The sequence below is a fragment of the Castor canadensis genome, chromosome 9 (assembly GCF_047511655.1).
Source record: "Castor canadensis chromosome 9, mCasCan1.hap1v2, whole genome shotgun sequence".
In the NCBI taxonomy this organism is placed as follows: domain Eukaryota; kingdom Metazoa; phylum Chordata; class Mammalia; order Rodentia; family Castoridae; genus Castor; species Castor canadensis.
The window spans coordinates 10,290,662-10,311,929 of record NC_133394.1 but is presented as its reverse complement, the minus strand read 5'-3'; the positions used below and the strand labels follow the sequence as shown (position 1 = coordinate 10,311,929).

Genomic DNA, 21,268 nt, shown 5'->3' with positions numbered 1-21,268 from the left:
AAATGAAGACTAATATATTAGAAGTACTTTCTACATCAACAAAATGCATTTCTATAATACCAATTTTAATAGGTAAATAATATTTTATTGGGTATAATTCATATAATTAAAAAGGTATTATTGAAAACCTGATGCTTTTTTCCTCCGAGGTTACTGCATTTTGAACAATTTTAGTGAATATCCTCCTCAGCAAAATCTCAACATTACCTAGGATAAATTCACAGAAGTGGATCCACTGAGTCAGAATGTGCATGTATTTAGGCCAGGTGCCCTCCAGAAAGATAGTCACTTACACTCCTGCCGTCCAGGTAGGAGAGGCCTTGGCGCTGAAATAAAATAAGACTTACTGATTCTTACTGCCCAAATCAGACGAGTTCCTGGGGCTCTCTTTTCTAACAGTGATTATAAAGCAACGAGCGTGTTACGACTCGACGAGATTATAGGCAGTCGTGTAAGAAGCTTGTGATCATTAGCCAAGGAGTTGTTAGGCGTTCCTTACTGCAGTAACATGGATACTCCATCATGCACACACTGAGCTCCAGGGCCACGGGGACTGCAGCTGAATCATACGTTCATCAGACAATGGTGACAACCGGTTCGTGTTTTCTGTGTCAGAAGTTAGAAATGTTTTCTGAGTCACATTTCAAGATGAGGTCTTCATGTTCTGCTGCTTTGTAATAGCAAAAGTAACAGCGTAAGAATGTCTGTGTTCTCCGTCAACGCTTAGGACCTTACATATATCATCTTAGTTAGCCTCTAGCACAAAAAGCACCTTGCTTACGTTTGCTATCTTATTCTCTAGCACAAATCGATGTGACAAGGCTTGTTATCTACACATCACAGATGAGAAATCTGAAGCACAGAGAGGCTAAGTAACTTTTCCAAGACCCCAAAGCTAGTATGTGGCATCATGGGGAAATGAAGCCAGGTGTGATATTAGACATTATGTGTTTTTTGTTTGTTTGTTTTTTGGTGCTGGGATCGAACCCAGGGCCTCACGCATGCTAGGCAAGCGCTGTACCACTGAGCTACATCCCAGCCCCAATATTAGACATTATGTAATATTGCTTTCCGAATATTCTTGGGTCCTTATTACCCCAAGCAGTATAACTTCTATTCATCGTAGTCACACTTTGTACACCGTGTTAGGAGGCAGTAATTGTATAGCAGATAAGAGCACAGGTTTTTAGAGCCAGAAAGTTTGGACTGGATTCCATAGAACGGAAAAGCGCACATTACTGGGCCTACTCCCAGGATTGCTGGGAGTTTATGGTCTTCCTGTTACATTTTAAGCCTGGCACCTGGCCTTGGTAAGCACAAATCATACAGAACGTTATCTTTATCATCTTACTTAAACTGTTCATAATTGTAGCTTTAATTAGATGTGGTTTTGAAGAAATAGATTTCCTTTTTTTTTTTTTCCTTGAAAATGTTTCAAATCACAGCACTCTTTTCAGATCTTGTCTTTGCTCACTGCAAATACAAATTTGTCTGAGCCTATGGAATTTGGTGGTGGCTTTGCAGGGCCAGTAATTGCTATTCCAGTATCCCAGGCACCGCTCTTACCTTCATTTGGTACGTGAACTTGAAAATGATCATCTTTGTGCCTATGGCTGCATTTGGATAGAGCCATAAAACGGATGGTATCTTCACTTGGTTCCCTTTATTTGACAACTTCAAGAGCTGTGCTTTTAAGGACTAACTCACCTGGGAGTGAGAACTCGGTAATCCAGATGTCCACTCTGGATCTGAACGTACTACATTGATAGCTTCTTTACCCTTAGAAGGTTTAGAGACGTTCGTTTTATTTTGTTTTCTGCTGTGTCTTGAGTGTTTTTTTAAAAAAAAAAATATATATATATTTAAAAATATGTTTATATTATATATATATTTACATATATATAAACATAGGCACACACATGTATACACACTCACATGGTGGTCAGTGAGAATTTCCACCTTAGTCCTTCTGGAGTTCAGGTTTTTTTTTTTAAGTCAGTGCTGCAGTCTCACAAAAGAAATATCTGCTGAATATTCATCAGTGAGGCCTAAACCTTTGTTCTTAATCCTCAGAGACCAAATAAGTTCCAGTTTCTTCTCTCTCTCTCTCTCTCTCTCTCTGTCTCTCAGGCCCTGGGCTTGCAAGTGCTCTACAATTGAGCCATGCCCCCCAAGTCCTCTTTATTTCACTTTAGGTACTTCAAGATACATTTCAAACTACAGCGATTTAGTATTTCCCATCACATAGGGAGAGAATTTAAAATTTACTCAGACATACACTTGATACCTGTGGCTAATATTCTTAAAAAAAAAACCCACTCTCAATGATAAAGATTATTATTTTTCAGAAATTAGTGTGAATAACTTAGCTTGTCAAATGTGGACCTACTTTTTTTTTTAATCACAGCTGATACCTAAAGAATGATCTAGAAAAAGTGGAAGTTGCTCCCAAACTGTTCAGGTGCATTTTCTGTGTTGTCTCTGAGAGGTAATTTGGATGCTATGTTTGTTCTTGGGTGGGGAAGTGGGCAGACTTGGGCATATACTTCCAGAAATACTTTTTGCTGGAGTGGCATCTCTGAAATTGGTGTCATCTGTGGAGAGAGCAAACCCAGTCTGCATGGGGTATCATACTTCTGGTCTCCAGAACCCAGGGCCCAACACCTGTCCTTATCCTGTGTCCATCTAGGAGAGTGTTTAGAGAAAGTGGTGCATCTGTGCCGTAAATGTAAATATAAAAGACTCTTGTCCATTACTCTCCAGGGAAGTGTCTGCTGGGTAGAGATAGGAGCCCATAGTTTGGTTCTCGTAGCTGAATTCCATGTCCTGATGGCAATAGTCTTTTTCTTTCCTCACGTAGTATATGGTGATAATTATTTCACATAAAGGTGTACAAAGTTCTTCCTCACCTGAAGCCTGGTCTTCTAGAACTCTTGGAATCTTAGGTTAGCAGATATCCAGAGAACCTCTGGTAGCACAGAAGCAGGCCCAAGGCACTGTGTAAGCTGCGGAGTTGGAGACCTAAAGGAGTGAGCACTTTCAGCATGATGGAGCAGGGACTAGCTGCTGATGACTCTACAGTGTGGCCTTGTCATGTGACACTGACAGGTCTGGGAGAAGCAACAGGTTGGGGACAGAACAAAGACAGTCAAGGAGGAGCAATGGGAGTGGTGACCAGTATGTGGGTTTTACCTTCCTATAGTGAACCAGTGTTGGGTGGTAAGGGGCGAGGACTATGGAAATGGAGAATGGACAGGTTGAGGAGCAGCAGGACCTGTGACAGGGGAACAGATGACAGGTGGGAAATGATGGCAGCAGTCAACCCGAACTTCACTATAAGAATGCTCAGATGACAACAGTCATGAGCTGCCTAGGACAGTTTTCCTAAGATCACAGTAGAGCTGAAACTTTCCTAGTGAAGTAACCAGGGTGACTTCTTAATGCAACATGTTATGTGTTTGTGGATGTGCTGGAGTAAATAAACCTATGTAGATGTGTTTAGATACACAAATCTGCTGAGTTACAGCTGTGTCATATGCAGGATGGTAATGCCACGCAGGTCTGTAGCCTCACTTGGGTTCGTGTAAGAGCACTCTGTAATGTTCACATGACAACACTGCCTAATGATGTCTTTCCCAAAATATATCCCTATAGTTAAGCAATGCCTGACTGAAGATGACATGGGGAAGATGCATCAGCCATGTGGAGCTGGGTAGAATACCAGGGAGGTCTGAGTAAATGTTTGTTGAATGAGTGCACACACCATTTCTGCTGTGTGTGTATGGGAGGGGGGGCATGCACACACATGGATCTGTGCAGAAAGCAAACTCTGAAGACAGTATGTGTGAAGCTGCAGACGCACACGTCCTGCCCTTGATCTTGGTGCTGCTGGGTCTTTCCACCCCTGACATCAGGGCACGGTGAGGTTGAGCTCAGATGGTTGATCGGATTCTGTGTCTGGTGTAACAGGGAGTCAAAAAGTGCAGCAGAGTGTGGTGAGATACCTGCCAAGAGCCAGGCTGCCAGGGCTCAGCCACTGAGGCACATTCACGATCGGGGTATGCAAAGGCCGGTGAGGGGCAAAACCAGAAGCTGGGAATTATGTTTGGTGGATGTGCAGAAGCCCAGCAGTCAGGTGGGTGTCTGGGATCAGGAGTGCCTCTGCCCTAAGGTGCAGGGCAGTGCCAGTGAGTTCAGAAGGCATCCATTCTGTATAAGACTGTTAGTGTTACTGCCATATCCCAGCTTGTGGCAGGAGTGACCTCTTAAAGACAAAAAGAGGGCTCAGTTATTTATTTATTTATTTATTTTAATTAGGATTTATTTGTTGTACAGGGGGATTCATTGTGACAATTCCAAATAGGCCTACATTGTACATTGGTTAGATCACCCCCACCATCTCCTCCCACTCTCAGCCTCTTCCCGCCCCACTTCAAGGAATTACAAGAGGTCTCATTGTTCTGTTTCGTATATGAAGCCCACAACCACATTCCCTCGCCTTCATCTCCTTCATTCACCTTCTCTCCTCGCTTAAGTACCCTCCCAACTGTACCTATGGTGCAGTCCTGCCTTTCATTATTAATTTCTAAGTCAATGTTCAAAGGGGTTCTTGATGTATCCCCACTGTGAGTATAGTTTACTTTGGCCAGTTCAACTTCCTTTCATAGGACTCAGTTTTTTAAAGAAAAATTTGCAGTTACTGTTTAAATGTTGAAATGTTTCAAAGTTCTCTAGCAAACTCCCCAAGGTGACTCATTTCCTAAATATTCCACATAAGTCCTGTACTTTGAAAGCATTCTCTGCTTTCCAAAGTGCATCTGTAGATTCTACACTGTTGGTTTGATATGATGACATGAGCAAGGATGGTTGTTGTGGCTTATCACTCACGTCCTTTTGAGCCCAGTGCTTTGTGCTTGCTAGGCAGGTGCTTTAGCCACATCTCCAACCCTTTTTGCTTTAGTGTTTTTCAGATGGTGTCTTACATTTCTGCCTTGGGCCAGTCTCAGATTTCAGCCTTCCTAGCTCTGTCTCCTAAGTATCTGGGATTATAGGTGCTTACCACTTTTTTTAGCCCTGTGTCCATTTTTCATGCAGAGAATTTGAGACAGAAATTCAACAAAATTCCAAAAGTGATTCAGCTGGCTGGTGGCTGATGGGTAGGGGGACCCAGGTGTCCTGAGTTCCAGGTGTTTTCATGACACTATAGTACAGAGGCATCCTATTGCTTTTACACTTGCTTGACAATGGCCTCAAAGAAGTGAGCCATGACAAATGTCCACGAAGAGGACAATCTGTTCTTTAGTGTTTTCACAGGACTGCCAACTGCTAAGAGATCTGCTTTTGACCCTTTACATAGCATCCTTTTACATTTTACTTATTTATTTTGCAGTGCTGGGGATGGAACCCTGTACTAGGCAAGCGCCCTACTCTGAGCTACATCCCCAGTCCCAGAAGCCTCTCTTGTAGGCAATTTCGGTATTCAGAGAAAATGAATTTGGGTTTCCTTTTGTTTTGCTTGTTCTGAAGTCCCTCAAACCTTTATATCATTATATAAGAGATTTCAGTGCTGGGTCCAGAGTTCTGAGTACAAGTAAAGATACCTTGTGTCTCCTGTCTTTCTTCCTTTGTCAGGAATCACAGTGAGATTCTGTGACATCTTGAATTACTGGTGACAAAGAACACAAAGGAAAGAAATCAATTAAAAGATAACCTGGAAATATAAGAGGTGCCTGAAGGGCAAGTCAATGAATTGACCAAAACCATTCTTGAGTACTCAGATGAGTAGTATGTACAATTTATATATATGACATATTGGTAATTTATTTTCAAAACTGTTTCTGTAACATTATCAACAGTCATAAAGGGAATTTATTCTAGGATTTTATAACCACATCCTGATGGCATCCCCATTTAGCCCTGCAGTGTGAGCAGAAAGTAGTTTGCTGGTTATATATATCACAAGGCGACAATTATTTAAATTTGGAGGTTGCCCAGTGAGGTGACATTATTAAGTGGCAGAAAATGTAGCGACTTGGTTGGAGGTTGCAAAAATGACCTCATTCCTGTGTTCCAAGGCAGCTGTGCTAGTGAGAGCGGATGCTGTTTCCTAGCGATGGTGCATTTCGCATCTCATTCATAATGAAAGAGAGCGAGGGTAATTTTTGGCCCATTACAGAAGGTGGTTTCTTCAGATCTCCAGTAGCATGCAGAAGCTCCCATACTGTGGAGTGTAACAATGGAAACTCTGTATCCTAATAACATCTGTGTTTCTCTGTAAAGTGCAAGGGCCAGAAGGGAGAAAAAGAGAAGCTGAACATCCAGTCCAGAAAAGCAAATGTGGGACATGTTGCTGCCTTCCACTGTGGACCAGGGTCCTGGAAGCTTCTGGACTCACCTGCACAGACTTGCTCATAGCAGTGCTGACTCTTGGGTTTCCATTTGTTTCACTGCTGTACATGTGTTTCCTCTGGAGGAGACACAGTGTTTCCTCTGGAGGAGACACAGCACTTACAGCCAGAGCTCTTGGAAGAATTTTCCTTGGTGACATTAAGTACTGATGAAGTGGGTTTGGTCTTTAACACACTTCTGGCTTGAGACATAATGTTTATTACTGTCATTTTTACATCTGTACAGGTGGCTCCAGGAAGGAAATCACTGAGCACTGGGAGTGGCTGGAACAGAACTTGCTGCAGACGCTCTCTATCTTTGAAAATGAGAATGACATCACCACATTTGTGAGAGGGAAAATACAGGTAGTGTATTTTTTAAAAAGCTTTTTAATTGGCAAAAATTCACATTTATAGAAATGTTACAAAATGAGGACTGTGTAAAACACACACCTGTTGTTTCACTTTGAAGCCCAGGCTGGTTTAGAACTTGTGATCTTCCTACCTCCTCCTCCTGAGTGCTGGGATTGCTACCATGCTCAGCTTGAGTTCTAATCTTTTAATGCACTTGTAAGCACAGACTTGAGTCAATTAGAAAATGATATTGAATGGAACTCATACATGTAGACACAAAATTGTGTCTTATCTGTTATAAACATAGTATGTGTGTATGTGGCAATGATAAAATCAAACATGAATTGTTAAACAACTAAAGTTTCATGGTGAAATGTACACACACTCAGCACCCCCCACAAACACACCTGTACACCCTATAGGCAGACTTACCTGGTGGCAGGCAACATTTCATCATTCATGTGTCCGTTTGCTCTCGTTTTGAGGGGAATTTTCTCCTAAGTTCTCCAGTGTGTATTTTCTAAGAACAGGGATATGCTACAAAAAAAATCTGCAGTTATTAATTGTGTTATTTAACACAAAAAATTTAACATTATTATTGTAACGTTTCGTACATATCCTAATTTTAATTGGCCCAATCATACCTCTTGTGCTATTCTCTTTTTCCACTCCAGTGCAGGCTTCCATGGAGGAAGGCCTTGCACTGGTTTCCATTGCTGTGGTCTTCTTCAGTCTCGAACATTTCCCCAGCTTTTCCTTACTTTTTCTAACATTGATGTTATCAATTCTGCTTTTCTAATAGAACACTTTTCATTTTGCACTTGAGATTTTATCAGATGATTCCATCTTTTGTTGGATATGCAGTTCAGGTTATTCAATTCCTGGGTGGAGCGCCATGAGCAGTTATGCTCAACCTATCATTTTTTCTTTTATTTTTATCACCTTACGTTAATAACACCAGAGGTGTCCTAGGGATAATTCCATAGATGTATACAGTGTGCTTCGAGAAGTCACCGTCCATTGTGTTCCCTCCGCCTGCCTTCAGACAGTATCTGGTGGGTTTTACTGTGCTGTCATCACATCCTTCAGTCCCCTTGACCTCCAAGCAACGGACAGCTGTCTGCTTTCCCCACCCCTTCCCACCGATCTCCAAGTCTCCCTTCCATACTAATGCCCTATTATTATCATTATCTCCATTTTAGGTCTAGATTCTGTTCATGAGCAAAAACATGCAGTATTTGGCTTTTTGAGCTTGGCTTATCTCAGTCAACGTGCTCTCCAGACATTCCTGCCAACATTTGTTGTTTGTTTTCTAGATGATCACCATTCTGATGGGGGTGAGATGGAATCTCAGTGTGGTTTTGATTCACATTTCCTTTATGGCTAAAGATGAGGAAGATTTGTTCATATATTTATGGAATTCTTCTAAGAACTGTCTGTTAAATTCATTTGCCCATTTACTAATTAGATTATTTATTCTTTTGGTGTTTAATTTTTTGACCTTTTTGTATATTCTAGATATCATTCCTTTGTTTGATGACTAGCTGACAAAGATTTTCTCCCATTCTGTGGGCTGTCTCTTCATTCTTATAATTTGTTTCTTTTGCTGTGTAGAAGTTTTTTAATTTGATGCAATCCCACTTGTCAATTCTTTCTCTTATTTCCTGGGTAACTGGAGTCCTCGTCAGAGAATCATTGCCTATGCCTGTATCTTCCACTGTTTTCTCTCTGGTTTCCTGGAGGAGTTTCTAAATCTCATCTTACATTAAGTTCTTTGATACAATTTGAATCAATTTTTGTTCAAGATGTCATTTCTCAGTGCACATGGTTCTCATATGACCCTCGGTGGTGTTATAAAACCAGTCAAGGTGTTATTTAACTTCTCCATTGTAGAGTTACTAATTTTGTCTTTGCAAATGGTAATTTTTCTGCAGGAAAACATTTTAAAGCTACACAAATATCCTGCTCCTTATCAAAATTTCCCTCTTGATTCACCATCCATTGGTGATTATTTGTCTGATTCAGTCTTTAATATGACAGTTTGTGAAGTGAAGATTTACTTCTCTACTTCATCTACCAGTTGCCCTCCTTTGATTCATTTACTATTTATTATTGATGTAGACTCAACATTTCTCAGTAGCTAATATTTCATAATGGACTTAGTTTTTTTGATACTCAGACTGTCCCAGATTTAGCTGGTAGAAGTCCCCTGCAAATCGCTCCCTTAGACATTATAACACTGTGACATATGCTTCACTATTTTCTGAGTATTTCCTTACTCGTGTGTGACAGAATGTTCCCTGCTCATCCTGTACCTTCCCTAACCCACTTGGGTCAGTTTGCTTTCAGTTTTAGGTTCCTTCTCCTTTCCAGCATTGTTAATTTGACTTTCTTTTTTGAATATAGAAAACATTAACATGCTTCCAGAAGTCAAGAAAAATTTCTCCCATTTGCATCCGTGTTCCCCTCTCACTCCCCTGAGGCAACTTCAGTATCATTCAGTCTGTCCTTTCTGTGTTTCTTTCTTAAAAATAAGCAGGTATATTTTCCTTATCCCCATTTAATATTTAATTCTATCACATATGTATTGTTCTGCAGTTTTTTTTCACTTATTTGTCTTCATAACATATTATGACATTATACCTCTCTCTCTCTCTCTTTGCACTACTGGGGTTTGAACGCAGGGTCTACACTTTGAGCCACTTCACCAGCCCTTTCTTTGTATTGAGTATTTTTGAAATAAAGTCTCACCAGCTATTTGCCCAGGCTGGCTTTGAACTGCCATCCTCCTGATCTCTGCCTCCTGAGTAGCTAGGACTACAGGCATGAGCCACTGGCAGCCAGCCATTATTATATCTTTTCATAACTAATATGAATCTTATTAATTCATATATTAGCCCATATTAATTCATACAATTCTTCCACATGTTTTTAAAAAAAGTTTAAACATTTTAATAGCACCGTTTTTTATTTTGAAATACTTGTTAGATTTACAGAAGAACTGCAAAGATAGTACACAGGATCCCCACACACCCTACACTGAGCTGCTTCTCCATCCTTGCTAGAGATTAGGAAGGTAGGGAGCCAGGCACACAGGGGCAAGACATTGGGAAGGATCAGGTGGAGGAGAGGTAGAACCCAGATCTTAGGATGTCTGCACTTAAGTCATCTCTGAAGGTCTGGGTGTGGTGTAAAGGGAGAGAGTCCCAGGGCCCCAAATCACATCATGGAGGAGGGAGCTGGACAAAAGGGGCAGCCTGCTGGTGCAAGGAAGATGTAAAGACAGGGAGCAGGGCTTCCAGCCAGGGCCCAGACATTCTCTTCCCCTCTCCTGGCCTCCCATGGTCCTGCCTCTCATGCTGTCCTGTTTGGGAAACTGGCACAAAGGAAGAGCTATGGAAGACACCACAGCTTAGAAATGACAGTTAAGGGAATGAATGAATGGATCAAGGGCAGATTTTGTCAAGTAACCTTTTTCCTCACTGTTTGCATTGAGTTAAAAATGTCAGATTGAAGGTAATTCGGAGAAGGGTGTTGCTATTAATGCAACAATGTGTGAAGAAATGTCACACATACCAAGGTCCAAATGAGTGCACACTTTCATGAGTTTTTTCACAATTAAGAGAATCAGCAAGGTTATTTGTTTTGAGATCTAATTTACTTACAAGTTATAAATGTAGTAATTAACTATAGAGAAGACTATAGTCCAAACACCACACCTGGCATTTGTACATTTCTTTCTAGACTTCTCTGCATGTTGAACATAAGAGTAGTCTCTGTACATGTGGAATTTGGGACTATGCTTTCTGTCCCCCTTGGCCAGTCAGACAATCTTAGTTGTTAATGACCAAACTGACTCCAGAATTGCCTTCACTGGTGTCTGTCTGGAAGTCACTGGCCACAAGGCACAGGTACAAACAAAAATACACTTAACACTTTGTCCATGTAACTCTACCCACAAGTTGGGTCCCTGCCCCTTTGGAATTGGTTGCAAAATGTAGATTAATAGGTTAAGTAGTTAGAACATCTTAACAAACCAGAAAAGAAATTTTTTTGCAGTACTGGGATTTGAACTCAGACCTTGTGCTTATGCAGTGTGCCACTTAAGCCATGCCTCCAGCCCTTTTTTGCGTTAGTTTATTTTTTAGATAGAGTGTCATGCTTTTTGCCCAGGGCCAGCCTCACGCAGTGATTCTCCTACTTCCGCCTTTCCACCTAGCAGCAATTACAGGTGTGCACCTCTATCCTAGCTTGGTTTTTGAAATAGGGTCTTCCTAACTTTTGCCCCAGTTGGCCTCCAATTTCCACTTCCTCACATAGCTGAGATTATAGGCATGCACCACTATACTCAGCCCCTTCCAAAATTTTTAATTTGGTATGTTAGAATTCCTGTGCGATTACACATTGCTTTCTTTCAGACTTATAGCTGTTTAAAAGATTTTATAACTTAATGTCTTAATATTTCAATTTTCTGTCTTTGATTATGAAGATGAATTTTTTTTCATGTTTGTCAAGTTCATGTTCCTCTTTTATAAATCACCTGTCATTACCTTTTGCATATTGACATCAATATTAGAATAACACATATCTAGGCTGTATTAATTTTCCTAAGTTACAGGGAGCTGATGCCTAGATCCAGAATGACCTATTTTACATTAGAACTTACTGGAAGGAGCCATTCCATTCCTGTGTTCCTTCTACTCCTGACTGAATATTGCAGTGCTAAGAACAGTTTGGCATTCTGGAGCCTGTCGTTTCCTAATGGTGGGAAGTGGAAGTGGGGGCTCTCATTAGCTTTATGTTGACTTAGTTGCCAAAGCCTGGCATGCTGATGGTGGAATGTTAGGCCCCGGTTGTTTTAGACTATGTCTCTGTTCACAGCCTCAGGAGTCCTCTCATACTTAAAATCATTTTCTCTTCAACCTTCAAATGAGCATTCTGGAAGAGCAGAATTCAGCAGATTTTTCAATAGCTTACTGGTTGTCCACTAAAAGCCACAAGGTGCCATAGGTTCATTGTACATCACTTCTGGTGTTCTCCCTACACGGTGGTCCAGAGGAGCCTCCTGGCCCACTCAAGGGTCTCTGGACTTACTCTGAGTTCATTGACCACTTGGGGTCCTGGGACCCTTCTGCTGCTCCCTGTTCGTGGGCTCTCGCTCTGTTACTTTTATGTACTCATTCATGACTTCTTATACATGTTTTACCTTCCCCTAAGGCACTGAACTTGGAGACATCACACGGGCTTTAGTTCATTTTTCAGAAATGGTGTCATGCTTTCTGCCCAGGGTCAGCCTCATGCAGTGATTCTCCTGCTTCCATCTTTCCCTAGCCACAATTACAGGTGCCCCTGACAACAAAATCACTTTTTCATCCCTCTGCCCCTCTGAGCTGACTTTTCCTCCCCAGCCAGAGGTCTGATGTCCTCATGTTTCCTCTGGTTGTCTGAAGTCCTAACACAGTACTCTGCCAAAGCCCAGTCATCTGTAGAGTAGCCAGGGTCCAAAACAGGCCTCCCTGGCCTCCACTGAGCTCAGTGCCTCCATTCCCCAGTGGAGCAGTGTCAGAGGAGTTAGAGGAAGGCAACCTACTTTACGTATCCTTTCAAGCAAGCTCTTGGCTAACTTCTCATACCAGCCACACTACCATCCTGTGTATGAAAACCAACACATGACCTCTTGAGATACATTTAGCTCGGTTGCAGTGGTGGTCACAGTGGCACACACCAGTAATTCCACCTACTTGGGAGGCAGAGATCAGCCGGATCACAGTTTGAGGCCAGGCTAGGCAAAAAGTTAGCAAGATCCCCAGCTTAACAAACAAGTGGGGCATGGGTGCATGCACCTGCAATCCCAGCTCTGCAGGAGGCACAGGTAGGAAGATTGCAGTCTGAGGCCAGCCCCAGGCAAGAAACACAAGCCTCTATTTGAAAAACCAAAAAGAACTGGGTTTGACTTGAGTGTAGAGTGCTTGCCAACCAACTTAAGACTCAAACCCCAGTACTGTCAAGAGATAGAAAGAGAGACAGAGAGACAAGGAGAGAGAGAGATTGAGAGATTGAGATTCTAATTTGGGAAGACAGCATCTTTCCATTTAATAATATTGTATTGAGCTTTTTAGGCTAGATACTGGTGATTAAAAAATGTTCAAGACACTTTATTTTTGGAGCTCATATTCAGTGGTGGAGGGACATATAAACAAGATTTTCCACCAAAATGTAAATTAAAAGAGCATAGAAGTGACCTCATTTAAGACTGGCTTAATTTCATAGGGAATGAGATATTTATGCCCAACCCAGAAAGGATGACTTGACAACATTTGGAGAAGGGATTTTGTGGCACAAGATCCAGTGTGGATTTCTTTTCTTTTTTACTGGGATTCTTTGGAGGTTTTGAGGGTTGGAATGCTCAGATCTGTGCTCTAGGAAGTGGCCATACCGAATCAGAGTGTGGAAAGAACCCTGATGGGAGGCCACTCAGGAAGCCATTGTAGTAATTTCTGGAGAACTGTTAGATGAACAGGTTGAAGAATTCTTACGAGGTCGTGTTAGCAAAATAATTCCATTGTTCACTGGTATAGCTGTTGTTCATATTTTACTTTTAAGGAGAGTTGATGGTGATGGGGGTTCTGGAAGACTGAAGTCCCCTCTCTTTTTATCACCCCTCATTGTCACAACTGCTGACAGCAAGAGGGAAAGACTGGCCATGGAAAATCAGGGAATAAAATTCAAGGAACACCTCAACACACAATGCAGAAAATGAATAGGACTTATATGGGGGGGAAGAATATGGTTCAGAGAAGGTTCACATGGCAGTGGGGATGAATTAAAGCAGACTTTGGGGTTTGGTAGAATTAATGAAACAGGTAACAATCTTGTTCTAGATTTTAGGCACACAAAACGGCACGGTAACAGCTCATGTCGTGTTCGAGCCCTGAGGGTGCCCTGGACTGTCTGGACTGAGTTATTAGTAGGAAACAGGGTGGTTTTGGTGTCGATGGATCCAAAATGTACACTGTCTAGAATCTAGGACTTGCAGCAGTTGAGGAACCACACAGAATTTTGATAATATGATTTTTTTTAATCAAAATTATTTTTAAGACAATAAATTTGTAGGGAACCTGAAGAATATACTAGAAGCTTAAGATCGCCAAGGCAGGAATTCTGGGTATGATGAGGCTGTTGCAGTTTCCTGTCCTGAGAATTCAGAAAGGGTCCTTCATGTCAAGGAGAATCAGAGATGCTCAAGTTCACACAGACTTAGTGAGGCTGCTGAGACCTCACCTTGAGCTCAGAGGGAATGAAGATGAGCTGGAGGTCGGGGGTTAATGATGACAGAATTCAAGGGAGCACTTTGTATTGAGCGCTGAGTGTAGAGGCCAGTTTTGAAGGAATTGCAGAGGAGTTGGGTAGCAAGGAATGACTTCTCAAGCTACTATAATGCTTAAACAGTAGATTTGCCAGTTACTTGCTATGCAAATACTTCATTTCCTGTCCAGCTGTGTCTGAAATAAATTTACTCTCATTTCTCAACTATAAAGTTTGCTCTCATCTCTGCTCAAATGACAACTTGTTTTTTTCCTCCAAGGCTTCCTGATGTTATGAACGGCTCTGAGACAGTGAGTCTCTGGTCAAGTGTCCATTAGTGATATGTGTTTGATTTTCTTTTCTCTTCTTCTTTTATGGTGAAGTTTTGTTGATTTTGAGAAAGGCAGAAGTTGACCTTGAGGATGGCTCTATCATGAAAAGTTTAGTAAAAACAACTCCTCATTTATAAAATAAATTGAGCATCATTTCAAGTGAATTTAATTAAGTAAATAGCACTACTAAACACATCATATAATCCTTTGAAAATCTTTCATCATAGAAATACTACTTGTTAATTGGCATAGAATGTGGGGGGTTGCCTTTGAAAAGAATTAATGATTTTATTTACCTTAAAAATGATTTCTTTCCAGTATGTACATTTCAACCATATTAACACCAGTCGCTTTGCATTTTACCCCTGTTTAGGGTATCATTGCAGAATATAACAAAATCAATGATGTGAAGGAGGATGATGACACAGAGAAGTTTAAGGAAGCCATTGTAAAATTCCACAGACTGTTTGGGATGCCTGAAGAAGAGAAACTTGTCAACTATTACTCCTGCAGCTACTGGAAAGGGAAGGTCCCCCGGCAGGGTTGGATGTACCTCAGTATTAACCACCTGTGCTTTTATTCTTTCCTTATGGGAAGGGAAGGTAAGGAATCTAGAATTTCAAGAGGGAAGCTTTGTAAAGTCTACTGAGGCTTTCCCTGAGCCCAGAAACCAGATCAAGTATTAGAAATACATCTTTGTATGTAACTAAGTTAACACTATTTTTTTTATTATTTCACAAGCAGATTTAATTATTTTCAGTTTGATATTTGTAAAGAAATTAGTCATTCGGCAATAAAGAGTTGCTAAGATATAATTGCTTTAATAGACATGGACTTAAATCCATAATAATCCCAATCACAGATTATATGGTCCATATTTTGCTCTTCAGACTAACAAGGCAAGAGTGATGGGGTCAGTTAAGGGAATTTGGTGGGTTTGAGGAATTGGGTTGTAGGATTGTAGTATCTTCCATAACAGTTGTTGACCCAGCCTTGTCACCTGTGCTCAGCCAAGCTGGTGATCCGGTGGGTGGACATCACTCAGCTTGAGAAGAATGCCACACTGCTTCTTCCGGATGTGATCAAAGTGAGCACACGGTCCAGCGAACATTTCTTTTCTGTGTTCCTCAACATCAACGAGACATTCAAGTTAATGGAACAGCTTGCCAACATCGCCATGAGGCAACTCTTAGACAATGAAGGCTTTGAGCAAGATCGATCCCTGCCCAAACTGAAAAGGAAATCTCCCAAGAAAGTGTCTGCTCTAAAACGGTGGGTGGTAGAGACTTCGAGTGTCACCTTAGAAACAGGGAGCCCATTCATTCATTGATTCACATCAGCTTTTCTGAACAACTTCCGGGGTACAGATACAATATTGAAAGACTCATTCCCAGTTCAGTAAGAGAGACAGACATGACTGGTGTCCACACAGTGTGCGGGGAGTCCTTCTGGTTCTATGGACACATATGGCAAGTACTGAGCTCAGCTCACGTGGCTCTTAGCAGAGCTGCTCTGAACTGGGCTCTTCAGAGAAATTACCTATGTAAGTATAATATGATGCATATTCCAAGCAGAAGGAAGTACAGGAAGGGAGAAACCCAGGGGAAGAGTGCAGAGGGAGATCAGTCCACCATATGGCTAGAAAAAGGCAGGGCATGGGAGGAAGAGAGGCTGCAGAGAAGTCTGAAAGTCTGGATTTGGGAGCAGAGCCAGAAAGAGGTGAGGGAGAAGTCAGCCTCTAGAGGGTAACTGTCTGCAAGGACTTGCCCTCCACTGAGATGAGGAATGAGAGAAGGAAGAGATAGCTCTGTAGAACATCCAGTCAGAGACCAATCCAGTAAGACACATGAAACTGTAACTCATTGGTTATCAGGTCCTAGCTGGCATCTGAAAGTAGTGGTCCTAATTAAGATGCTGGTGATTTGAGACATGTTTTGACACAATGGTGGGGGATGGATGTCATTACTGCAGTGGATTAAATAGCAAATGATAGTCAAGAAAGCAACTAGGCAAGTGTAGACTGCTTTGTAAAGAAATGCAAAGGTAAAAGGAGTGGGGTATTACTTTTTTAGAAAGGAAAAAATTAAACAGGGTTGAAGGAAGGAGGCTGGTGTGTTGGTGAGGGTAGGTGCAGGGGCAGAAGTGTGCATAGAGAGTAAGCTATAAGAACGTATTGTGGATGCGTGGAGCATATGCTTATGTGGGCTCATGCCTTAGGCATTGGTGAGAATGTGGTGACTTCATAACTAGAGGATCCACTGGGGGAGCTTTTGCATTCAGCCTGTCTGCATTGTGAGCCATAAACCGGACCCTGGAGTGGCTGAGGGTGGTGGAAGCTTGAGGGGAGAGGTTTGAACAGGAAAAAGGGACTCGTTTCCAAAAAGTCTGTAGTCAACTGAGATCCTTCTGAGACTGGAAACCAGAGTCCTCCACTGGGTGGGTTGTTCCAGGATCTCTTTGTGCAGTCTTGTTTGTAAAGGACACCCAGCAGATTGACGTGGCTATTTGCATTCTCATTAGGTCTTGTCTTGAAAGATAAGATCCCAAAGGTGACTTTGGATAAGAGTAAGTGTGATAACTTTGGTAGAAACGATTGCATTCTTTAGCAAGAGGGTTTCCTTGTCCAGGCCTCAGCCTCCCAAATGCTGGGATTAGAGGTGTGCTTTCCCCTGGGTTCTTTGGCATTACAGATGCTGATGTTAAAATGGCTACACAAGGGACCTCATCCATTAAAATAATTTTGTTGTGCCTTCAAATTCTTAGGTTAGAGTTAACACCAATGCAAAGCCAAGGCAGGGAGGGATGAGACAGGAAAGATCATAAAGGGTGATGGCGGGCTGGGGGACCAGTGTTCTTGTGTAAGTGAATTGTAATTATCACTTTCCAGTGATCTTGACGCCAGGGCAAAGAGTGAGAGGTACCGTGCCCTTTTCCGGCTGCCCAAAGATGAAAAATTAGATGGTCACACTGACTGCACCCTCTGGACTCCATTTAACAAAATGCACATTTTGGGGCAGATGTTTGTCTCCACAAACTACATCTGCTTCACCAGCAAGGAGGAAAACCTTTGCAGCCTTATAATCCCGCTCCGTGAGGTAAGTATCAAGTTCTGTTTATAATACTTTTCTATGTGAATCAGGAGTTTTGTTTTTGTTTGATGGTTTTGTTTTAACTAGCAAACTGGTTGACTTTTAACTATCAGTGAATGTTCGTAATGCATTGGTGGCACTTATCATCCTTTCATTTGTTGTCACAGTTGTGACTTGTGGGATCTCATCTTTCAGAAGTAGCCTGGTTTTTCAAAAGAAGCTTTTGTGCTTATGAGGTGGTGAAGCATACAGATCAGGGGATGACTGCTATGGAAAGATAGCTTGTTGTGGTCACAGTACCTAAGAGGAGAGGCCATCCAAATGGCTCAGAAAGCACCAGGGTTACTCAGGAGAAGGAAGAGCAAGGAAAAATGAGGACAACACCCTTTACTGTGGTTTCTGAGGGAAATCGCAGTCTTAGGATTGGCTGGTTCACACAGTTTTGTAGATGTGAACTTTGAGGCTCGTGGCTATCCGTGGTTGTCTGGTTCCTGGCCCTGGCATGACTAGTGCAGGGAAATGATGGCCCTGAGTGTGAACATGATAAAGAAGGTGGTTGGGTGTGGGCTCTGGGTTGGCTGGATTACTGATGAAAGCAGTGTTCTAGGAATCGGTAGCCCTGGGAGGGGCTGTTTGTCCAAGGTCACTAAGGCCCCAAAATATTAAAGCATTGGAACAGAAACTAGAAAACATGGTTTACGCCTGGCTCACAGCCTGAGGACAGCTTGGCCCAAGGGTGCTACTCTGAGTCCTGAGTTAGACAGCCAAGTGTTCATTTGGGCCTGTTGTGCTGATTGCTGCAGTGGAACGACCAGGCTGTGTGCTCAGGGCCAGCTTCTAAGCCCATCCCAGACCCCGTGAAGACTAGTCTGCAAGTAAAAGTCTAAGAAATAACTGAGAATATATCTTAAATTATTCCTCAATCATTAAATATTCTCTCACAATGTAATTTTTGATGATTGCATATTATTCAGTTACATGTATATATGTAATTTCTTCATTTGCCTATGATTAGGCCTTTCATCGTTTCCAGTTTTTCCCAGTCATAGGCACAATTTCCTTAAGTTACAAATTCCTAGATGCTGAATTGGCGGGTCAAAAATGAATCCAAAATCCAGGTACTGGTGGCTCACACCTGTAATCCTAGCTACTCAGGAGGCAGAGATCAGGAGAATTGTGGTTCAAAGCCAGTCTGGACAAATAGTTCTGTGAGACCCTATCTCAAAAAACCCTTCACAAAGATAGGGCTGGTGGAGTGGCTCAAGGTGTAGGCCCTGAGTTCAAGCCCCAGTACCACAAAAAACCATGCAAAATATTGAATAATTAACAAATTCAATTCTCCTTATTTGTTATAGAGTCAGCTAACTGGTGTTATAACATATTTTGAGAGCATGATAATTTGTTGGTGATGAATTCTGAGGGGGGTTAGATCATTTGTATTTATGTTTGGTTGTAAAAATGGACTTTATAACATTTTCCTGCAATTTTTTTTTTCCTAATGAGACTTGGGTTGAACTCAGGGCTTCCCACTTGCAAAGCAGGCATTCTACCACTTAAGCCACATCTCCAGTCCATTTTGCTCTGATTATTTTGGAGATGGGATCTTGTAAACTATTTGCCCGGGGTGACTTCAAGTTGCAATTTTCCAGATCTCAGTCTCCCAAGTAGTGAGGATGACAGGCATGAGCCACCAGCACCAAATTTACCTTCTTAGAAGTCTTTGCCATAACCTGTTACTGAATGTAATTTTCTTCTCCTTGTTCTAAATGTAATTTTCTTCATCAAATAGTACCTGAATAGGTAAAGCAGAGTTACCTGGAATAGCTAGGGAAACGCACTCTGGGACTTAGGCTAAACCACTGATTAATCTGAGCGAGTCATCACTGTTTTCCAAAGGAGCAGAGCAGGTCTAGAAGCTGCTGTCCAGATATCTGCCCTCTTTGTGGTCACCACCCTGGGTCTCTGGTCCAGCCAGCTCTGTGTCCATTTTGGTGCCACTGAGAGCACAACAGTGAGAGCTCAGGGGCTTGAGAGGAAGGTGATGATATCCTCAGCCCTAGTAGGGCAGAGGCCATTTGGTCACATTTCAGAGTAAATCAGAGGGAAAGCCAGTCTGTGGAGGCCATGTTTAGAAATAAAGCATGCTGTGGTCAGAGGATGAAGCTTTAAAGTGACAGTCACTGAGACAGCAGAGCGGTCCTCTTGGCCTGATGAATTACTGAGGTACATTAATGGGGGAGTCCCTAGTCCCAACTAATGAGCGAGGCAGAGGACTTGGTGTGAGTTGTATTACCTTTAGATAATGGTCATGTCAGGAAAACGAGGGCCTGGGACCCCCACCATCCTCCAGAGTCTGTTTGAGCGGAACAGTTCTCACTGTGACCCTCGGCACCTTGCCAGGCTGAGTGAAGCCTAGGCGCCTCTGTGAAATGTTGCATCCTAGTTGGTATGGCTGTTTTCCAGAATTGTGCAGGCCAGGGATTGCTTTATTATTTTTAGTAAATAAGTTGAAATATTGATGGAAGATTGTTAATTCTACATATTGGTTTAACATAGACCAAATGGTCACATGTTGAATATTTACACAGAATCCTATTGCTGTGGGTTTTAAAGAAATAACTGGGGTGGAGAAGCAGGAAGCTGAGCAGTTGATGAGCATTCTCATTAGTCAGAGATTCCAGATGAAGTACCCCCCCCCAATTAATTACTTCCAAAACGCTCACTATCAACTGAGACTTGACAAAATTCCAGTCTGTTTTATGAGCCAAGTTGGAAGTGAAATGTGTCTCAATACATTGTAGAAAACTCTGATGTGGCTGTCCTCCTTTCCTGATGCACAAAGCTTATGGCATAGAATTTTACTAAAACTCATTTGTCAGTGAAAAATATTTTATAACTCATGTGAATGTCCAGATGTTTTATGTGGGAGATTTCCTCTTCCTGGGTTCATGGTCCATTTGACTTTCCTAAACCCTATATACTACTAGCCTGTGTCTTAGATACAAAATTTCAGCCTTCTGGCATCTTCCATTTAGTCCCAGACACCTGATAACCAAAAGAACCAGCAAAAATTTGATAGCAGAATAGAAGCTTTTATCTGGGCATGGAGGCTCACATTTGTAATCCTAGCTACTTGGGAGATGGAGATGGGGAGGATCACACACAGTTCAAGGCCAACCCGGGCACATAGTGAGACCCCATTTCAACCAATGAAAAGCTGGGCATGGTGTCACATACCTGTTATCCCAGTACACGGGAAGTGCAAGGATGAGGACCATGGTCCAGGCCAGCCTGGTCATAAAAGCAAGACCCCATTCAAAAAATAACTAAAGAGAAGAAAAGAAGAATAACTAAAGCAAAATGGACTGGGGCATGACTCAAATGGTAGAGCATCTGCTTAGAAAGTGTAAGACCCTGAATTCAAAAGCCGGTACTACCAAAAAAAGGACAAAGAAGAAGCTTTTTAAACATTTTTAAAATAAGCATTGTTTAGCACATGTGAAGTATCACGGGAAAATCCTTTTCATGAAAAGAGGTTATTTTTTTTCACTTTGTAGCATTTTGTTTTTGCATTATGTTCGCGTTCAAGTGTCTCGAGGGTTACTTTAAAAGTAGGAATATTTATATGTAAAGTACACATATAACTATGTATTCACATATATACATATTTCATATCCGGTACATGGCACTTGAGGCCATGAAACTTTTTAGATAGCTTCAATAAGCTTCTGAGCCTGGAGTGGGGGAGAAAGTTTTTAAGTTCTGCGCACAACAGTGAGATGTGCAGATTAAAGTTGGCCCT

The 21,268-nt window shown here is 41.9% G+C and overlaps 1 protein-coding gene across 1 annotated transcript in view; it reads left to right on the top strand.

The window, feature by feature from the left end:
* Tbc1d9 (TBC1 domain family member 9) overlaps positions 1-21,268 on the top strand; it is a 94,270-nt gene that overhangs the window by 42,936 nt on the left and 30,066 nt on the right. The window contains exons 3-6 of the mRNA XM_020171471.2: positions 6,634-6,752; positions 14,751-14,979; positions 15,388-15,649; positions 17,265-17,472. Of these exons, the coding sequence (XP_020027060.2) occupies positions 6,634-6,752; positions 14,751-14,979; positions 15,388-15,649; positions 17,265-17,472 (818 nt within the window). The remainder of the gene's footprint in view (positions 1-6,633; positions 6,753-14,750; positions 14,980-15,387; positions 15,650-17,264; positions 17,473-21,268) is intronic.